At 40.9% G+C, this 22,238-nt stretch overlaps 1 protein-coding gene and 1 long non-coding RNA gene across 7 annotated transcripts in view; one reads left to right on the forward strand and one right to left on the reverse strand.

Annotated features, from left to right (window-relative positions):
• add3a (adducin 3 (gamma) a) overlaps positions 1 to 22,027 on the forward strand; it is a 131,742-nt gene extending 109,715 nt beyond the window's left edge. For 3 of the 6 annotated variants that reach the window (XM_050043509.1, XM_050043507.1, XM_050043506.1), the window contains 11 exons: positions 535 to 684; positions 1,074 to 1,217; positions 1,987 to 2,085; positions 4,531 to 4,707; positions 6,514 to 6,771; positions 8,590 to 8,694; positions 8,853 to 8,939; positions 9,886 to 9,909; positions 10,555 to 10,678; positions 14,172 to 14,264; positions 18,998 to 22,027. In XM_050043509.1, coding sequence (XP_049899466.1) covers positions 535 to 684; positions 1,074 to 1,217; positions 1,987 to 2,085; positions 4,531 to 4,707; positions 6,514 to 6,771; positions 8,590 to 8,694; positions 8,853 to 8,939; positions 9,886 to 9,909; positions 10,555 to 10,678; positions 14,172 to 14,264; positions 18,998 to 19,248 — 1,512 coding nt within the window. In that variant the 3' untranslated portion in view covers positions 19,249 to 22,027. The remainder of the gene's footprint in view (positions 1 to 534; positions 685 to 1,073; positions 1,218 to 1,986; positions 2,086 to 4,530; positions 4,708 to 6,513; positions 6,772 to 8,589; positions 8,695 to 8,852; positions 8,940 to 9,885; positions 9,910 to 10,554; positions 10,679 to 14,171; positions 14,265 to 18,997) is intronic. The other 3 variants (XM_050043511.1, XM_050043510.1, XM_050043512.1) reach the window with 3 other exon arrangements.
• Positions 2,655 to 4,522, reverse strand: LOC126389709 (uncharacterized). Its single transcript, XR_007569890.1, has 2 exons — positions 3,651 to 4,522; positions 2,655 to 3,444 (listed from the first exon to the last, which is right to left on the reverse strand). It is a non-coding gene; the product is annotated as an uncharacterized LOC126389709 (long non-coding RNA).
• Positions 22,028 to 22,238: the final 211 nt, after the last annotated feature.

Here is a 22,238-nt window from a genome sequence, read left to right on the forward strand (position 1 = left end):
AACTGCTAACTGCCTGGTAATTAAGTTGTCATAGTACAGGACGTCATGTCCACTCCCCGACTATATTATGTTTCCTGGTAACGCTCCAATTCATTTCCCAGAGAGGAGTGGACGGAGAGGAGAAATCGTTGATGATGTGATTTCTGTCATCATGCTCATTGATTCTGACTTGTGTTTATGTCTTCTTAGTTAATTTCTGAGGGCTATCAGCTGTTTGTTTGTGTGTGAGGGAGTGGATCTGGTTATGTGCAAGTCTCCGGACGTGCTTTAGTGCCTGGGTATATTTGATTACACTGATCTAGGCATGGTTTGTTTTAAAGTATGTCTCCCTGCAGCCTCGTCATCTCTCCTCCCTTCCCTTCTCAGGAGAGCTGTCTGGATGATGCAGCTGTCAGGGTTTCAGAAACCTTTAATAGCCAGCTTTAGTTTTTCACCAGTTAAGAAAAAGGAAAAAGGGTTTGGGTAAAAATAGCTTCACCTCCACCAGCTCCATGAAGCATTCACTGACTCTGTCTCCTCTCCTTGTCGCCCCAGGTGAAGGTCAACATCATAGGGGATGTGATCGACCAGGGCTCCACCAACCTGAGGGTCGACCCTGCAGGTTTCAGCCCACATGCTGCCATCTACTCAATGCGTCCAGACATCCGCTGCATCATACACGTGCACACTCCTGCCGCAGCTGCTGTAAGTTCACATTACACTACACAGTACTGAAACCTCCTGATTAACCTGCAGAGCACCTGAGGCTCTTGTTGACAGCAAACGTAATAATCAGATGTTGGATTTTGAGCTGAGTTGTTTCAGAGAGAATTTGAATGCTGTAATTAAATCACACCTCAACTTAAAAGGAATAATGATCTCTAAATAGAAGCTGTTATGGGAAGTGTTTGTGATATGCAACACAGAGGCTCGTCTCTGCAGTCATCAGAGGAGTTTCAAAGTGTTCTTCACAGAGACATCTAATATAAATGTCAACCTCAGACTCAGATGAATAAAACAGCTCGAACACACCCGTCAAAACTTCTCATCTCTCATATGCCTCTGTTGCCTTTTTCACCTTCCTCCTGCTTTAGGTGTCATCTATGAAGTGTGGCATCCTGCCCATCTCCCAGGAGGCATTGGTCCTGGGTGATATCGCCTACTACAACTACCAGGGCAGCCTGGACGACCAGGAGGAGCGCAGAGAGCTGCAGAAGGCCCTGGGACCTACGGCGAAGGTAGGAAAAAACAAGAAATTGAGCAAGGTCGTCCACCTGGGCAGTCGTCGTCATTCTTAAAGGAATAGCTCACTTATTAGAAATATGCTAAATTAGCTTTCTTGTGGGCAAATAGGAGAGAAGATGGATAACACTCTCAGGGTGCTGGCTGTAGCTTCATATTTACTGCACAGACATAGAGGGTGGTGTTGATATTCTCATCTAATGCTCAGCAAAAATAAATAAATAAATAGAAATATCCAAAAACTCTGCACTCACACTAGAGTGCAGAGCGATTGTTAAGCCTGGGATGTGCAGACCTGATATCTTGACGGGTATTTTTAACATGCTAGAGGAAGGGGTGTTTTCGTTCTTTGTCCTTGCAGTCAAGAAAGAGAAATGAACTAATTATCAGGGTGTGATTTATTTCAAGTAGGAAACAGTGGCAAGACAGTCAAACCAGCACATCCTGTTGAGATGTTGAGAGGTTCGGTTTACCTCTCTGTCCCTGCACACTCTTCATGTGAGCGTCATGCACTTGGCTTCTTTTGTAATGATCGAAGTTCAACAGAATTTGAATTGGCAGAAAAACGGAATTCAAGGGAATTTCCACCAGTAGTGTGTTGCCAGGTCCTGCTGTCGTCATCCAGGGCCCGAACCCCTTGATACATTGACTTAGAAATGTTTTGATAGTTACTTATTAATTAAATGGCCTGTTACATAATTGTACCTCTGAAGACTCTGTTTGATCTGACTGCTCTGCTGTTCCTAATCACTGATTGTGTTACAGCTTTTGGTGCTGAGGAATCACGGTGTGGTTGCTCTCGGGGAGACCATCGAAGAGGCCTTTCACTACATCTACAATGCCCAATACGCCTGCGAAATCCAGGTACACACACACACACACACACAGACCAACGCACACACTCGAGCTAGCTGCTGCTGTTTTGGGAACCCAGCACATTCCAGCACCAGTCAGCTTCCTCTGCACATGTATTAGACCAACAGGGCGGCAGCTTTCCCGCTAAATATAATGTCTCCACAGCCATTTTCACATTTCCCCACTCTCACTATTTTAACACTCCATAAGTCGTAATCTCTTGCCTCATGGAAAGTGTTGGCCAAACAGTCTCACAGTCAGGCTTTCAGGAGTGATGAAGGGAGTAATGAGCTGATGTGTTGTTGTTGACGTTGGTCCAAAGCAGCATTTAGAGAAGGGTGTTGTTCTTCCTTTTGATTTATTGCGCCACTAAGAAAGCTGGAAGGAAGATGGCAGAGGGGATTTCAAGAGGTGTGGATCAGGCAGGAGATATGAATGATAATTAAATCAGAATTATCAGTTGATATTCAATTTCACTTTCATATTTAGTTTACGGTATCTGAATTCTGTCGTCTGTTGTCAAGGGGGTATGTGGAAAGATTGTAGCTCAGCTAATTTAAAAAAAAAAAAAAAAAAAGTAATAAAAAAAAAAAAAAAAAAAGTAATAAGTAACTGATGAATGGTTGAGACAGTTAGCTAAAAGTAATGGATAAACAGTTAAAACAGTTGGTTGGAATAGTAAGCAATAAGTAATTGATAAGCGGTTAGAACAGCTAGTCGAAAGTATAAATCATTAAAACAGTTACATAAAAAAATAATAGATTAAATGGTTGAAGTAGTTATCTGGAAGGAAAAGATAAGCGGTTTCAATAGTTTGCAAAAGTAAAAAAAAATTACTTGGGATTAATGGTTAAAATAGTTAGATGAAAGTATTTGATAAGTGGTTCGAAAAGGATACCTAAAAATAATTAATAATTGTAATAGTTAGCTGAAAATAAATGATAAATGGGTGAAATAGCTCAGAATAATGGATAAATGGTTAAAATAGTTACCTTAAAAATAATTGATAAATTGTTGAAACAGTAAGCCCAAAATAATTAATAAATGCTTGAAATAGTTACCTAAAAATAATGGATAAATGCTTAAAATAGTTAGCTCAAAATAATTGATAAATGGTTGAAATAATTACCTAAAAATAATTGATAAATGGTTGCAATAATTACCTAAAAATAATTGATAAATGGTTGCAATAATTACCTAAAAATAACTGATAAATGGTTAAAATAGTAAGCTCAAAATAATTAATAAATGGTTGAAATAATTACCTAAAAATAATTGATAAATGGGTAAAATAATGACCTAAAAAATAATGGGTAAATGGTTGAAATAGTAAGCTCAAAATAATTAATAAATGCTTGAAATAATTACCTAAAAATAATTGATAAATGGGTAAAATAATGACCTAAAAAATAATGGGTAAATGGTTGAAATAATTACCTAAAAATAATTGATAAATGGTTGAAATAATTACCTAAAAAGTAATTGATAAATTGTTGAAATAGTGACCTAAAAATAATGGGTAAATGGTTGAAATAGTAAGCTCAAAATAATTAATAAATGCTTGAAATAATTACCTAAAAGTAATTGATAAATGCTTGAAATAGTAAGCTTAAAATAATGGATAAGTGGTCGGGATAGTCAGGCAAAAGTAGGAAAAGGTTGAATAAATGGGTGGGTAAATGTTTGAAATGTAGCAGTATGAATCCAAACGTAACCTGCTTGACATAAACATTGACTGTTCAGCTGTATGTAAAACACACTGTTACAATATTCGCTGCTGGTATACCATTCATGGGTGAATAATATTCAGTTTAAATAGGAACACATCAGGAATCCCATGATGATGTCAAAGACGGGTCACATAACTACAGTGTTTTTATCCACAGATATAGCTATCAGACTTTTTTGACATGTCATCACTTGTGTTCAGTGGCAGAGCTGTGAGAGATGCTATGATGTATCAGTGCTTAGAGATATGTGTGGGATTTATTTGGTTGTTTTGCTGTTGGACCCTTGCGTGTCTTTGTGTTCACTTGTACGGAGGATTTTAGAGATGTTGTTGCGTCCCAGGCCGGAACAGTCATACCAAATCTCCTGATTGACTCTCCCCCGGTCAAGCAAAAGAAAACATTAATCCATCCTGCAAAGCCCAGCTTAATTTCTATAAATAAATCCCCCCACCATGTTTGCTGTATGCCATGTACTGTATATTCCTTGGTGCTGTGGTCGCTGTAGATTGAGGGGCATCTCATTTTGGTTTTGGTGAATGACGTCTTTCTTCTGCGTGGAAAATTCAGGAAGTCTGCGTATTCTTATTTTAGGTGGATGATCTAATGCTACAGATGTTTGGCAACAGAAAGGCCTTTTTGTGTCAGTTTTGTGTTGCATCACGAGCCATCAGTCTGCAGTCGATGCTCACATTCCTCTCCTTCTGTCCCTACTTTGTCATTCTAGGTGAATGCCATCTCATGTGCTGGCGGTGTGGACAACCTGATAGTGCTGGATCAGGAGAAGTACAAATCACGAGTGTTCGCCTTGGCCTCAGCGGCTTCCATCAGCATGGCCGGACAGTACAAATGGAAGGTTGGCGAGCTGGAGTTTGAGTCTCTGATGAGGATGCTTGATAACCTGGTGAGTCCAGACATCAAAGTGAGAGGAGCACAAACACAACGATAGGAAAAGAACACTCATCTGTTTATCATAAAGCCTCGGGCTCGTTAAATGACTAGATCAGATTTACACTGTTCGCTTCTGTGTGTTATCTTTGTACAAATAAGCTCAGAGGCAAATATTAAAATTACACGAAGATAAAAGTATACAGAGGATTCCTTTTCCTTTCTTTAGTCTCAGCACATTGTGGCCTTTCAGAGGTCGTTTTCTACAAAACCACTTCTGTAAAGTGATGTCATTTTCCTACAACTAAACATCTGTTTGGCTTTTCGTAAAAAAAAAAAAAAAAATGACACAACCCATAAGCGTTTCATGAATGCATTATATTTGTTTTAAATGTTCTCTGTGGGAGAAATCCTCTGTAGTTTTATAGTACATGTCTGTTTTTATTTGTAATGAACTGATGTGGGACTAGGAAGCAACCATGTACGGTGGTGGCCACTGTTGGGAAACAGTAGAAAAGAGCGCCCCCTACAGAAACCTAAACTCTGCTAATAGAAAATGTGAGGAAACTGGCGATACTGAGAGCTATTAATCTGGTCACAGAAACAGTCAGAGGAAGGAGAGATGAATTTAAAATGGCACAATAATAAATTTGAGTGAAGAGGGCAAATAATTTAAAAGATAATAATTTAGCGTCACCACACAGAGAGGTGCTGTGTCAGTCTTTGCTAAATGTCTTTGCTCCTCCTCTGTGCCTCCCCACGCACACACACTTCACCTTTTCACCTTTCTCCATCCCCCTCTTCTCTCTTCTTCTGCTCTCCTCTCTCAAGTCACTGCCTCCCAGCAGCATGTCGAGACTCTGAACAGCTCAGCTCTGTGTCATCCCTCTCTGCTCTCACACCTCATGAACACGACATTTGTATCAGATAAGCTGTTGGTGCCAGAACAAGACCCAGACACAGTGAAGAGAACGAGGGGAAAGAAAATAAACCACTTGCTCTCTCCATCCACCTTTCACAACCAGTATACAATTGTAACAAAGTCCTTGATCTGAGCAAGTAAAAAAATCGGCTGTTGCAGGAAGAGAGCATGCCAGCCCTGCTAACTGTCTCTGGATTATAAACAAAAAGGAGGTTCACGTCAAGTTGAAAGGTTAACTTTGTCCGTGACTCTGAGATGAATAGAGAAGGACAAAACGGAAAAGAACGGAACTCCACTGTCAAGCCGTGTGTGGAAAAATGTCTGAAAAACAGCAGGACCCAGTGAGACTTAAACTGCAGAGAGAGGGGAGCAATGGGAGTGTGAGAGAAAAGGAAAGATGAGGATAAAGAGGAGAGGGATGAGTGAGTGGAAGAGGGGCAAGAGAGAAAGGGTCAGACAGGAAATGGCTCTCTGGCTCTGCCGTCTGTGCTGCCAGAAACCCTGCGGTCACAACACTGGGTCTCTCTTTCTTTTCCATTCGACTAAGTGTGAAACTGGCAGCTCAAGCAGCATTACAGGAAAGAAAAGTCACTGAGTAAATTCTAATTTATGCTCCTACTGGTGTAAAAATGAGAAACTAAGTGCATCATTATGTTTGTATTGTCATGTGAGCTACTATGTGAGACCATCTAATGATCCTGATGGGGTAAACAGGATGTTACAGCTGTAGAAGGAATGGATGGAGGAGCAGAAGTCAAATGGGGACAACATAGATACAGCAGACAAATAGGAATGTATGATTTAACCATGAGGTTTTGTTTTCTGGTGACTGTAAACACTAAACAAATCATGATGTATCAAAAAACCCAACTGTTAATGTGACCTTGTTTCCCGCTGCAGGGCTACAGGACAGGTTACGCCTACAGGCACCCCATCGTGCGAGAGAAGCCCAGGCACAAGAGTGACGTAGAGATCCCCGCCACGGTCACAGCATTCATGTTCGAGGAGGACGGGGACAGCGGCGCCACAAGGATGCCCTTCAAGTTCCTGCAGCAGCGGCAGCAGAGGGAGAAGACGCGCTGGCTCAATTCCCCCAACAGCTACACCAAGGTCAGCGTGGAGGGCGGAGAGGAGCGCTACAACAGCAGGACAACCACGGTGAGCAGAGTGTGTGTGTGTGTTTGTGTGAAAAACATGAGGAGGATTAAAGGTTTCAGTTTGTATACTGATTTATAAATGCATGAAGCTGAACTTCCATAACTTCTTGAAAGTAAAACTTTTTCTTAATGTTTGTGTGTTAAAATGTGAATCTGGACTTATAATAATAAACCTGAAGGAAAAGGGTCGACATGTACATCACACAGTGCCCTGACTCATCCTCCAGTTTACTGTCAGTCAGTGTTGACTGCTTTGTTGTGACTGGAGCTGCTCCTCAGTGTTTAAAACCTGATACTATATTGCCATCTACTGGCTGAGTAGAGAACTGCATTATGGATCAGTTGCACTGGTTGATGTGATTTATCTTTGAGGCATTTAGCTTAGTAACTTTAAAAGAGTACTCCAGTGATTTATGTTGCACCTCCACAAAGTTGAATGGTTCAGAAGAAGAAGAGGCATTGTTAAAACGAATGAGCACAACCAGCAGCAAAACTGAAACATCTTGACAAATGGGATAGGAGGAAATCTAGAAAAGGCATGAAAGGCAAAATTTTAAAATATGTCCTCTTCCTGCAGCTCTCCCCTCTCTTTCCTAACTCCCTCCCACCAGACATCTACAGGCATATGCACACGCATCATGCAGTAACCAAGTGTTCCCCATACATTGACGTGTTTAATCCTATTTTCATTGTACAGTTGCATTCAGCTCATTGGCTCAGCCCCTCCTCGCCCTGCTTTCTGTCTCTGCTCGTCAGACCACAAATGAGACTGAGCTAGCAAGCTACCCTATGGTCTCTCCGCCACTGTGGACTTTTTCCCCTGGGAGGAGAGCAAGCAGTAGCACAGGAGACAGAACTTCAGTCAGCAGGTGTAGTAGCTTGAATTCAGCCAGTGCAAACCCCCCCAGTACTGGGTGTCACAGCAGGCTGGTGGCCAGCAGCAGCCACAGAATGTTTCCTGGTCCGGTGGGGAGTCGGGGCTGTCTGGTCCCCTAGCACTGGCTGGATTCAGGTTGCTGTGGCTACTGGTTGGGGGGTCCTTCTCCGAGGATCTAGCTAAAATAAGCTACAATAAATGGGAACATGAAACAGCTGTGAGCCTTTGGCTGTGGTTAGCAGAAGGCGAAACTATTAGAAACATTATCTCTCCATCTCTGAAACACTGACGTGTTTGTTTCATTTATAGTCAGACTCTCTTTTAGACTCTCGTTTCAACAAGTCAGTGTTCCTTTTTGGGATGCTTTGCAGTGTAGGCAGCAATTGCTAATGCTGGGATAGCAACTGTCTCTGCAGGACTCTCCACCATTAAGTCAAGCTTTCAGAACCTAAAGGGATGCACATGCACATCTGTATTTGTAGAACAGCCAATAGGAACACCGTCTCTCTAAAATGACCTGTGATTGGCCAAAGTCTCCCATCACAGGCGAGACTTTCTAAAGTCTGAAAACAGAGACAAGAGGAGGTGTAGAAGTCTAGTTTTCTCTCAGTCCACTTGAATTACAAAATGCTCAAAGGTTATTATGGGAATTTTGCCCAGTTAAGCCAAAATTTAAACTGCCTACCTAGTAGGTTTTTATCAGAGCCCCTGACTGCTGGATGCTCATATATTTTTAGTCCCTCAGTTTTTATCCCACACTTTAATATTTAAAAAAATATATATTGTAAGCATAGAATAGATATTTTTTAAAAATTGCTTTATAAATAGGGTTATACATTCAATAGTCGCATCAGAGGTTTTTACATATTTTTACTGTGTCAGGTTGTAATTCTGAGCAGATAGTTTTGATTTCATGTGTTTTCACCTCCTCTTCTTCTATAGTGGATGAAGGCGGAGGAAACAGGAACCCCAATCCGAATCGAGGACCCCAATCAGTTTGTCCCTCTCAACACAGACCCCACTGAAGTGCTGCAGAAGAGAAACAAAGTGAGTCTTAACTATTCTCTCCTCTCAGTCAGCAATGTTACATGTGAAGTTGTACAAATTTCAACGTTTCAGTCAATTTAATTTGAGCTCTGAATTGTCCATAATTTTAAATCAAAGTCACTGCTAAAGCTTCCATCGTGTGTTTTGTCCTATCACAGATAAGAGAGCAGAACCGCTTTGATATGACGTCATCGGGGCCACGCTCTCAGCACCTTGCAGGCATCCCTATAGATGAACCGCGACGGGTAAAAATTTGCTCTCTTTGATGTTCAAATCTAAATTCACTTGGTTTGCTGGCATTACAGACTGATTTAGATCTGTTCAAACACTGGTGCCAGACACTGGGTCTGACACCAAGACCTGTTTTAGATCACCTTTATACTTGGCTGTAGTTGCCCTCCACATCACCTTGCCTACAGTTAGAGATATAAGAAAAATACAACAAAAGTTTAGAAAAATAAACTTTAAAAAAAATATCTGAATAAATGCAGATGGCTTTTAACAGTTTGATGTTCCCACCTAACAGAAAAGTGTTTTGTTTCCTGCTGAAAGAGGCACCTGTTTACTTTAACAGAGTTGTCTGACACTGAGGGCAGCTCAGAAAGTAATGATGGAAATTAAGAGCAAGAAATCAGATTTTCATGGAGAGTTCACATCCATTTTTACCCTTTTTTAAATTTACACATTATAACACACACATTTTTTCTCTTCTTCTTCAGAGCCAGACACATTTACTCCACATTTAGTTTTCAGGATTTCGGTAGATGGTCTATAAAGATCCAGTATATGTGTCTGTAACCATTCGGCCTCCCTGCTGCACTGGAGCAACAATACACATTTCCCTAAATACATGTTCACTGAGAAATAACTCAGAGGTGTTTTCAGTTTTTCTGACTGATTAGACACAAGTGAAAACACCTGTGTTGGCATTGAATTGTTATGATGGAGCTTTAATCACCTGCCTCAGTGGTTCACTGGAGAGCACAGCCAGTTTAATGACACCTTGTGGCCACTAGGTGGAGACAAGTGAGCACATTTAGCAACCTTACCTCTTGTAAGTTTTATAGACGTACGTAGTTATGAAAGACTGAATGAAATAGACAATAATGAACACATAAAACGTAAGATAAAAAATATCAAATTAAGACATTTCCATGCTGATGGTTTTGTGGTTGGTGTCTTGTCTTGAAGGATCTGGTGCAGATAAAAGTTCTGGTAAATATCCACAAGTGTTTTTCTAAATGTCACCGTTTGCAGTGGTGCTTTTATTTGACTGTAGTTTTTTGTGAGTTTTTTTATACCTTTTTGCCCGTTCAGAACAAAAACACTGCATGTGTTTATAAATGTTGTTTTTGTAAGATTCTAAATTCATTTACACCACTTATAATTCTGTTTCAGACAAAGTTGCACTTCTTGTTTTCCTGTGTGTGAGATCTGGAAATGAAATGTTATGTTGGAGCATGATGGTTTCAGGAGAGATTTTTTAGCAAAAATCTGAGCAGACGTGTCACAAATGTGTGTTTTTGTGTGCATGTGTGTGACTTGTTTTGTTAGTCATAGTGCCCCCAGTGTAAACTGCATCAGTACGCTTTTGGAGTGTTTATTATTCCACAGTCTGTTAAAAAGATGTTGGGGTTTATCAGGCTAATTGGTTGAGGATTTCTGCGTGGAGTTGATGATTAGATGAGTTCTGTTTGATGTGGTCGACACTTTTATCTTTATATGATCTGTTGCAGTCATGTTGTAATGAATTATTGTACCCCTCAGACACATGCATTTGTGCTCTGATGCGTTCGTCTGTGTGTGTGTGTGTGTGTGCTCTAATGCCCATGCTCACCCCTCTCCCTGTCTCCTCCCCAGCCATACGTGCCCACAGAGGAGGAGCAGATGGCTCCCCTGCCTCCCAACCCCTTCAGTGAGCTGTCAGAGAAGGAGCTGAAGGACTACTGCAAGAACGTGGAGAGGAGGCAACTTGGCCTCAGCGGTACGACACACACACATGGAAACACGCACTCGAACAAACGTGTAAACTCCCACGCGTACAGTACACGCCAGCCCGTAAATTCATGAATGTTCATAGGTGTGTGGACTTGATTCTGAACTCTTTCACGCTCAACTTGCAAACACCACAAGAGCCCGGCTCACACTGAGAGACATATGGACTGCACACACTGACACACACAAACACACACACAGTGACGTCCTCGTAGCCAAAAGCTTTATGTGAGCAGCAAACAATCCTCCCAATCTGTGAAGGTTCATTTAACATCACATTATTGAGCAGATTTACAACAGTCATTCAATAATCAATCTGTAAGGCACAATTTGTTTTGATTAATCTGAGCCCTTAAAAAGATTTTGAGTAAGTGGCAAGTCTTTGCTGTCTTTAATGATGTGTGCTCTAATTTTTGGCTGTTCGTATTAGAGCCTTCTCATGTGTCACCAGGGTCAAAAGTATCAGCCAATCTTGGTTTATCAGAGATCAGAAATCAATCGCAGCAATATATGTTTCTTAGGTTGTATTTTAATGGATCATTTTAACCTCAGTTTCTCTTAAATTGAATTTATTGTGCTTTGATTGATAGTTATTTATTATAGTTACATATTTAGTTCATTGTCTTAAATTTGCAGCTGTTGCTGCCGTCTTTTAAATTAAAATTTATCCTCAACTGTAAAAAATCCTGCTCCCAACATACTTCATTTGTATTTCAACTCGTTGATTACAAAATTATCCAGTATACCGTTATCTTATTTCTATTATAAGCCAGATATTGGTATCAGCCTCAAAAACTGACATGACCATGACATGCACCGAGAGTTAAATCTATTGGATTTGAACTGAGAATAAAGTCTCAGTCTAGCTGGTGCCAGGTGACTTCCTCCCTCCATGAGCTTTCTCTTTCCTTTTCAAAGACTTTCAACTGCAGCAAAGACGAGACCCTAACAGCCAGATGTGAGCACGTCCTGCTGAAGTCTGTTAAAGTTGTTAACAAGCTCCATCTGACATTTTCAAGTGCTCAGAATCAGCTAAAACAGCTGGAGCAGATTTCAAACTGAGTTCAAACCAAATCAGGATTTCTTAGAACTGGCAAATCCGTCCCTCCTCTTCCTCCTCATATCTTGACTTGCAGATTGATTACTGTTCAGGTTGAGTCTGTCCTGCACTCTCTCAGCAGTAAACATCCATATTATCACCATAGCAGTGATCCCAGTGGATTCTAACACACTGCCTGGGGTATCACATACAAACACACACCTATATATCGCCTAACATGAGGGCTTGTTCCCGCAGGCTCTACTGCTGCCATCATCCATGTTAACCTTGTGTGCACACACGCTCGTACACACAGGATTGTCAATGCTAATCATATTAGCCCTCTGTCCCACTGCCTTTCAGGCAGGCAGGGGGGAAATCAATAGTGAACAGATAGTGATGGGGGGTTGTCCACTAGTCCCCATTCTGCGCACGCTCCCTCCATGTTGGACCAGATTAATGTGTATACTGGTGTACATGTGTGTGTACATCAGCATGCACATGGTCATGAGTGTTTATAGGATCATCCACATGGATCATCCTTATGTGTATATGAAACATGGTGCAATGTGTGTGTGTGTGTGTGTGTGTGTGTGTGTGTGTGTGTGTGTGTGTGCGGGCGCGCGTGCACATGTACTGTATGAGAGGTCGGTGTGACTAAGATGGCAGACCGAACAGACAGCAGGTCTTCACACCCGCCACATGAGCGGAGCCCGTTGCTATGACACTGTTGCCCCCACAGCCCCACGAATCCCCGGTGGCCAATCTGGATGCAAGCTGGAGACCGTCTGTAATGGCCTGATATATGCCTGGGCCACACACACACACACACACACACACACGCACACACACACACACATGTGCACACACACTTACAGGTTTAGCCTGTGATTGAAAGTGTTCAGTCAACTCTGTAAATTCATTTTGTAAGTTAAAGTGTGATATTATAAACGTATAGAGTATGAAATGCGTATACAGCAGCTGTCAGATGGAAACTTAAGTGTTGCCTAAGGTGCACTTAAATTGAGCTTAGTAATTTTCGATATGACAGGCCTCATGTAGCTCACACCATGTTTGAAAAATGCACAGTTCGCTCCTCAGATCTCAACTAAATGCATGTAACATCTGATGGCGAACATATTAGCACTTTCACTGCACAGACCAGGCTGTTGTGCAACCACGTTCTATAATGCTGTTGTGAATAACTGTGGTGCGTCAGCCAACTGAATGTGTAACCCTGAATGTGTCAATGAATGTGTTAAAGTAATATGGGAATGTCATTCATTCATACTAATCAGTGTTTAAAACTAATGAAGCTACTAATGCTGAGCTGCACTGTAACATTATCTGTACGTACAAAAGGTGTTTTTTAAAAGCTGTTTTTATCATGGACGAGATACAAAACATGTACTCGGTTATTTTTCATGCATTAAGAGCCAGGAAGTGGCCTAAAGGTCCAGTGTGTAGGATTTAGGGGGATATATGGACAGAATTTGAAGAATTATGTTTTGTTTGGTGTAAAATCACCTGTAAATAAGATGTCGCATTTTCATTACATATCTACTAAAGGAGGAGGTCCTCGTCCAACATTTTGTAGTGGCATGTTTCTACAGTAATCCAGAATGGACAAACCAAACACTGGCACACTAGCTCTAGATAGGGCCATTCGCATTTTCACATCAGCCACTGATTTTTTTTAAAAACGCATCCGAAAAAACAGGCTCAGTGTGCAAAGGCCTTTAGGATATAAAGTGTATTAAAAGTTGGTATTGCTCCTCTTGTTAATTCTTAACCAAAAAATTTGATGATATAATTTGGCTAACAATTTCGTCATGATACAGTTCCGCTAAAAATTAAAATACACTATTAGATAATGGACAGCCTTAGCTTTAATATATTTAATCTCCCTCGTTTTTCCTGTGAAAGTGCCCAAAGATTTTTGTATTTTTGTCCATCACATATTTAAAGCGAATAAATGGCCTTATTGTTAGCATGTTTTGTGTTAGCATGTTGCGCAAGGAGCTAGCTAGCTGCTCTGGGAATCCAACCTGCAGCCTCTGAGTTCAGAGCGTCTGCCCCGTCAGTGTGACATTAAGGCACAACAGAATGTTACAGTGCACACTCAGCCACCAGGAGAATCACGTAACAAACAAACGGCGGCTGTCCGAGAGCCTGACAATCAACAGACAAGGATTTTTGTGAAATTTTGTGGAAAAACAGCTGTGCATGGCCTGATTCTAACATGTGTGTGTTACCACTAATCTCTCAACCCCTCCCTCCACTCCCTCACCCTCCCTCTGACCCTTCATCCCAAATCCCCCTCCCCAACCTCTCATCCCACTCACCCCTGCTGTCGTCCCACTACTTCAATCCTCTACACCACCCTGCAATCCTCTCATCCGTCCCTCACCCCGCCTCGACCCCCTCCCCACCCTCCCTGCAGATGGAGAGCACGAGCTAACCTCCGACGATGGCTCCACTCTCTCTCAGTCTCTGTCTCTCACCCAGTCCCCGCAAAGCACTCCAGCTAAAGAAGGTATCGCTCACTCAGAGACAGAGACACTTTGTCTGAATGATCTTCACTGCCTTGCTGTGTGTCTTTAAAATCAGATGTGTCTTTGCATGAGAGTGCAAATTAAAATGAAATGGACTCAGAGCTCAGTATGCAATGTCTAAACTACTGATCTGTGCTATAAGTTTGTACTGCACTAACCATTTTTCATGTAAAAGCTCACCCGTCTACATAATGAAACTGCAATAGTGTCCCGTCTGTTTAAAACCTAATTTGTCCTTTTTTTTCACAAATACATTTCTGCTATTGGTTATGAAAACTCATCAGTACTCGCCAGAAGCGATGAAGCAAACCTTAAAGGCACTTATTTTACATTACTGCTGACAGTTTTTTAAAGCATACATTTATAATTTCTACATTCAGGGTACAAAAACAGATTCAGAGCCACTGGTTGCCTTCAGCACAATATGAGAATCATGTTGTAAATAATCCTTTAAGATAGTTAAATCCATCACAGGAGCAGCTCCGTTACCTTGTTCGAACTGCTTTTGAAAGCTCTCCTTATTGGTGCATTTAGGGACGTCAAAGACCAAATTCACATTGTTCTTTTCAGAGTGTCCGTGTTGGCTTATTGCGTGTTGTCTTCTGGCTTTGATTGTGATGTCGTAGTTTGACATTTTGCGAAGACTTTGCTGACTTGCAATGAGTTAAACAGAAAGATCGATACCTGTCTTATGTCTGTACGTTTAGAATAGAGCGAGAGCCAGGCAATTAGCATAGCTAGCGTAGCATAGTGCTGTTTATCAAGTTAGATTGTTTTAGTGTGAGTTGCTGAGTGTTGGAGATATCGGACGTAGAGATGTCCGCCTTCTCTCCAGTATAATGGAACTAGATGGCACTCAGCTTGTGGTGCTCAAAGTGCCAAAAAAATAACATTTGCAGACTCAACAGCAATGTCACTTTCCAGAAATCATGACCCAGTTACTCAAGATAATCCACAGACCTTGTTGTGAGCAGTTTCATGTGGGAACTATTTTCTTTCAACCGAACGACATCTGCCAGCCGTGTCACTGTGCAGAGGGAAGCGTGCATCTCCAAGCAGCGCTGATCAACTATAAACCAAGATTCTTTCACTGTGTTGCCTATTTCTCGCCTCAGATGTTTTCAGAAATGTGTTTGGCTGTAATAGGAGGTTGTTTGTTACCATTCAGCCGCCATAGTGTCAAATGGACGAGTTCGCATTATGTCACCTACCAGCCGGAGCTCTTAAGCATATGACACAGTCCTTTTTCACTGTTCTCTCTGGTCACGTAGCACCAATTTCAAAAGTATTTATGTCTTTCTACTGCAAAGACAGCCTAGTTTTATGAAAAGACTATCTCTCCAGTGGGGAAATACTTCTTTATTACTAAGACGTAAAAGTGGTGTCGATCTCCTCGTCCAACTCCTGGCAAGAAACCAAATAATTTTTTTCCCCCAAAACAACAAACTATGCCTTTTAAAGGAGGCAAATCAAGTTTTGGGCACGTTAACTCTTAATCTTGAATGCTGGAGTGTCCTTAAATGCACCACTTACTAGCATTGTCAAAAGGAGTTCACATCAATATGAGTTCTTTTGTCCTGTCTCCTTCCTTTGTGTAAAACATCACAGACCTGCTGGGTTGGTAACATTAGTGTGCTATGATGTCACCTCACATGATTTCTGGGTACTGAATTGTTGCCTCTTGCTTCCATTTGGATCTACAGTTTCGTAACAATTACCCTACACAGAAATTCTTGGGTCTGACATTTGAAGCCAGTTGGTGTACCTCCAAGAAAGACAAAGATCACAGCAGCCTCCTTACAGGCTGTAAATAATGACACTATGGGATTGACTTCCTGTCAGCTTCCCTCCAGCACAAACACGCAAAACCACACAATGAGTAACAATTAACCCACGACAGCACATTGGCTCAGGGGACCCATAATTTCTGACACCACCACTATGAGGTCAGCGTGTACAGTAGATGTACTGAAACCGGGTCAGTTGTTGTGTGAGCTGCTTTCTAATGTCGCACTGTGTCGGGTTTTTTGTGCTCGGATGAAGATAACAGGAGAAGTCATCACCGTTTTCATGTTCAGCAACACGATGCCGCTGCCCTTCATTCTCTAACCTGCATTCGCAGCCCAGAGAAAGAGATGTGACACTAGCGGGCCTGTTACATGAACAGTCATTAAGGGAGAGGGTGTAGGTCGCTGCTCAAAGCCCCAATTTTTTTTAAGGTGAAAGGAGGACAGAGTCTCTGTGCTATCAGGTCACTGGAGCTTTACGCAGGGATGTTATGAAATATGTAGAGCACTGGGACAGCATGTCCCTTTGTGTGAGGCGGAAGTTCAACACACAGTTCAGATGGTATTAGTGTGTTCAGAACAGCAAAGCCTCACATGAACGACATGTGCAGAGTGAGACATACATAGGGTGGACACAGTAACATGATGAACACCTGTAATATATAGTTCAGTTTTATACACTGTTCCTGCTACAAGTAGAACTTTGGTGAAGCTTATAATGTTCCGTGACCGTCTCAGCAAATTTCACTTAGTGTAGACTACACTATATGATAACCTGAGTGCACCTTTGCAAGAATGCTTTAAAAAAGTCCTGAGTTACTTTGGTTTGAGGAAAGTGAGAAGTTGGACTGAGTGGCAAAGTAAAGCTTGGAAAATTAGGCAAACTGTAATGAATAATATACAAATACAATATGAGATCAGTTTATTTGTTGAATGTTTAATATAAATGTTTGGGTTCAGGCAAAGATTAGGTTCATAAACAGCTGTTGAGGTTACAGTTTTGCTAGCTTATGCTAAAAGTGGTGAGACGACCCAGTGGGAGCTGTCGAACGCGCACAAGCCACACAACATTCTCTGTGATGCAGGATTTCAGGCACCACCCCAGGGTGAAATACCAGATATTTTGGGAGTCCCATTCTTTTTTATTTGAAACAGAAGAAGGGAGGATTTCACACAACTTTTACTTTATGATCTCGTGGCTTTTTATATTTAATCATTTTACAAGCATGTTGGTGAGCTCACCCCTCGTATGATGGACATGATCCTAACGTCTTCTGTGGATAAACTACTATATATTTGGGTAACACTTTACTTGAAGGTATCTACATAAGAGTGACATGACACTGTCATAACTATGACATGACACGGTCATGAACCTGTCATGAACATTATGTACATGTCATATACGTTTATGGCAGCTGTCATTAAGTGTCATTTTGTTTTTGTAATGACAAGTTGACATTGTTTGGGTTGTCTTGATTATGACAACTTGACATTAATTAAAGTGACGTTACCAGAAGTTGTCTTTGTCATGACAAGTTGACATTAAATTTGTTTGGGATGTCCATCTTGACATTATCAGGATGACATTACCAGAGGATGTCTTAATTTTAATGTCAAGTTGTCTTTATAAGGACATCCCAAACAAATTTAATGTCAAGTTGTCATGACAAAGACAACTTCTGGTAACGTCACTTTGATTAATTTCAGGTTGTCATAATAAGGACATCCCAAACAAATATAATGTCAACTTGTCATTACAAAAACTGAATGACACTTAACGACAGCAGTCATAAACATTTATGACATGTACATAATGTTTATGACAAGTTCGTGACAGTGTCATGTCATAGTTATGACAGTGTCATGTCACCCTTATGTAGATACCTTCAAGTAAAGTGTTACCTGTATTTGTGTAAATAGTGATAAAAAAATACCGGTTAAAGTTTCCAAAACTAAAGCAGTTAAAACTAGTAACACCTGAGCAGAAAGATGCTTCATTAGGCCATTCAATTTATATCTGTTTTTTAACATTTCTACTCTGGTTCCAGCCGATGATCAAAGACAAAGACAAAATCAGTTAAAAGCATTTAATTTCCTGATGTAGGTGGTTTATTTTTTTCAAGCGTTTAGTGTATTCATGACATAAATCATGGAGGAAAGCCCAATTTATACTTCACATGTCCACATAGCCCTGACAGTCTCTGTGACTTCATTTTGCATTGTATGTGCTTATCATTGACTTTAGGCCTTGACACACCAGGGCAGTGGTGAATAAATGACACTGAAATACTCAGCTACGAATACTTTCAGTCAAAACTATTCACACCGGCAAAGATGCAAACAGTTGCTATTGTGGTAAGGTTAAGATGTGACATCTACTCCGCACAATGTGATTGGTGCATCCTTTATTAGAGGTGTAAAAGCTTGGAAAAAAAGTAACTTCAACCTTAAAAAAAAGTAAAAAGAAGCTGTTTCACTGCATAATATCCACGTTCTGTGTCAAAGTGCTCATGACCAAACCAAAGGTACAAAACCATATATATTGATGAGTAAATGAATCACATGAAAAAACGCCCCCCGTGTGTGAAGGCCTTTACAGTGAACATAAAGGAGATAAGCGTTTCCTGACATGTTATTTCCCACAGCGTCAGTGCTTTTTACATATTTTATAAGAAAATTACTGATTTATTCCATGAGTTAATTTGATTGCAAACTCTGTCTCACTATCTCCCACATGATCCACTCCTCCACATTAGTACACGTTGTTCACTGATGTTATATCAGGCACAGACCATATGGTTGTTTCGTAGTTGTGGGTGTTGTCTGTTTATAGGGTGTGTCAAGCTGAATTGAGTGATGTGGTCTCCTTTGTCCATTGTTCCCTGTCCTGATCTAACCTGTGTCTCGCTCCCCCCTCCCCTCAGATAACCACACGGGCCTGATGAACGGCAAAGACGACCACGGCGACGTGGATGAGGAGCTGTCCAAGCGCGTCAGCCAGCTGACCACCAGCGTGGAGAGCGTGGAGATCACGGTGCGCTCCGGAGAGAAGATTGAGGAGGCGCTGTCCCCCGAGAGCTCGCCCTCCAAGTCGCCCAACACCAAGAAGAAGAAGAAGTTCCGCACCCCGTCCTTCCTGAAGAAGAACAAAAAGAAAGAGAAGACAGAGGCCTGAGAGGAGCTGGGCAGCGGGGAGCGAGGCAGAAGAAGAAGAGAGGGGCAGCAGCCACCTTTTCTGTTTGTCTGTGTTTTTATTTTGTCTTCGTTTTCAATGTCCTTTTATGTTTTTAATTTTATTTGAATTTTTTTTTAACAAAAGGTTTTATGTGCAAAAGGCATAATAATTGATTAGTTAAAAAATGAATTGGTTTGCAACAAAAAAAGAAATGTCTCTCCTTCTGCAAAAAGACGAGAATGTTTTTTTGGGATGGGCGTATGGGTCCACAAATTAAAGTTGCAGCAGATATGGGGTGACTTGAGTGGGTGTTGGGTGTCTACACACCTGATCACTCATGCAGTACTCTAACAGGGCTCCTTGAAAGTCGTAATGTGTCATTTGAGGCCATTTAGATCCTGAATAACTGGCTCCTCCTGTGTTGTTTCCCAGGCTGAAAATAGAACTTGAAACCACCTTGCATATTTGTTGCTTCAAAATCCAATTTTATTAAATGGTTGGGTTGCAACACGAGTGCTGTACAACTGCACAAAATGAAACTAAACCTTTTTTTATTTAAAGACATCCCCTGGTCTTTAAAGGTTTTGTTTTTACATTCTGGTCACCTGACTCTGTATAGGGAACTGAGAGGCCACGTGAAATTTGAAGTCACACTGGAAAACTGGTCTCAGAAAAAACAACAGCCACAGGGCTTGTGTTGATTTATTTTGCTGTGAGAGACGTTTTCTTTCTGCTCTCTCACACTCTCCAAGCGTCTGATACAAACCCTGTCTTCAGCTGATTGTGGTTGAACTAGAAGATGAGTTAAAGAGTGGACTGGACAAAGATAGTGAGGATGAAGGCTGACGGTTTATCACAACTAAGTTGACGTAATCTCAAAGAGCCGCTGACTCACTCAGAATATTTATGTAGCATTTTCATATCTTCTCCTCTTCATCTCAGTGTTTTCTTTTCCCTTTTTTTGCCAAACAAAATGGAAGAAAAGAAGAAACAATCTCATTTTAGTGAAGCGTCACTGTGTCTAGTTTGTCATCTCATGAAATCTGATCTTTTTTTATCGAACACAAATTTGGTATTAGTCGACTCTGTTTTGTACTCATTTGTAAGCTTTTACAGAGAATTACAGATGTTACGCATGTTTTCTCTTTTTGCAAGAACTGAATTTATATGGCTGACTATGTTCTGTAGTGATGCCTGATTGCTCAAATTATATTCTAATCTTCAGAGTACACAAATTTACTATATAACACAGATATATGAAAACTGGATATGTTGGCTATAGATTTTTAACTATATATTTTTTATTTTATTGTGCTGCACTTTTCTTGTGGTATATAACACATTTTAGTTGCAGGTGGTTTCACCAGTGAAGGAGATTGTGAAGTATTTGGTTAAAAAAAACAAAAAAGTTGTGCAAGTAGCAAGCGAGGCATGGTGTCGGAGAAAGGTCAGGACCCAGAAAGTGAGTCGAATGAAAAGAGGGAGTAGTCTTTCATTGGTGTCACGCGTGAGAAATGATCTCTACTTCTCAACTCAACAAAACAGGAAGTGTAGTGTTGAAACGCCAAACTATCTGCAGTCACCAGCTGAAATGAGAATCACGGGTCGTGGAGTGGTGACATCTTTAGTTTGGTGTGTTTGTGTGTTTGTTTTTAAAGCCATATTGTAATTTTTTTTTCCTCCATTGTTTTAAATGATGAGACAAGGGTTGCGATTCTGCCTGCTTGGGGCATCAAGGACCCTCACAAGACCTCTGTTAAATCACCCCAGTGACTGCATCGACACCCCTCAGGCTCCCACAAACTTTATTTTTTTCTCAGTAGCTACTTTCACAGCAGCTACGGTTCTTGCTTAATTTGCCATTTATTTCCTCCTGGAACTGGAACATAATAAGGAGGTCATATGGACATTTTTACTTTTATTTGATCGCTCTGCGAGCCCAATCGTCATTTCAGCTTCTAAAGCCTCCCCTCATGTAATTTCTCTAGTAAACACGATCGTGTTGTAACTGTCAGATGACCCGCAGTTGAACTGCAAAGCCAAAGTGTGATGGGTTGCCACATATCCTCCCCCCCGCAGTTTAACCAGATGTACCAATATCCCAGCTAGCAATGTGAAGTATTGGATTTGGGGGGGAGGAAGGGAGAGAGGGTTTAGGGACACATCTTTAGCTATGTTAAACGATAGCTTTTGGCTCTGGGCAAAGAGCTGAGGTCACACAACTGGAAGATGGAGAAGGGAGGTATGAGTTTGGAAATGGAAGTGCATATGTGTGTGTAGTAGAGAGGGGCAGGGGGTAAGGACAACCTGACACTAACGCACCATGTTTTTATCACTCAGACTGTCTTCTTCTTTCATACCATCTCTCCTCCCGGAAAGTTCTTTTTATTTTTCATCCTCCATTTGTATCGCAGTACGTTTTTTTTTTTTTTTCCTTTTAGTTTGCAGAGAGCACTAGGCTTTTTTTATTAACCATTTTATGAGCATAAATTGCTCCCAGATGAACTGAATGTGCATTGCATCCTTTTTATTTTCTCCTCTTCTGTTTCCGACTGTTTGCACCTTGCTTTACTAATGCCTCTCTATCCACCTTTTTTTCTGTTTTTTTTTTTTTTTTTTTTTTTAAAAAGAGCGAGTTTTGCTTTGGCATGCCAGAATGAGCCAAGCTACTTTGTGACCTGTGAAAATCCTATATAAATGGTTATCTAATGGAGTTGCTTTTAGATGTATTGCTAATCAGTGTAAATTCACAAATAAAACTGTATTTTAAGAAACGGAAGCTCATTTTTCATGTTTGTTCATCACAATTTGCGTTCAGCATAATCCATACACACTCATTTTCCTTTATGCCATTATCATGAATCAAACAGGTATATGATGAAGTGTACATATTCATAGTTTCACAAGCTTAATGCTGCATTTTCATGATGATTTACAGTATTGTAGAGCAGCTTTGAATAGGAGCACCTATGCTGTAATACAGTACTTCA

Source organism: Epinephelus moara, chromosome 5 (assembly GCF_006386435.1).
Source record: "Epinephelus moara isolate mb chromosome 5, YSFRI_EMoa_1.0, whole genome shotgun sequence".
In the NCBI taxonomy this organism is placed as follows: Eukaryota; Metazoa; Chordata; class Actinopteri; order Perciformes; family Serranidae; genus Epinephelus; species Epinephelus moara.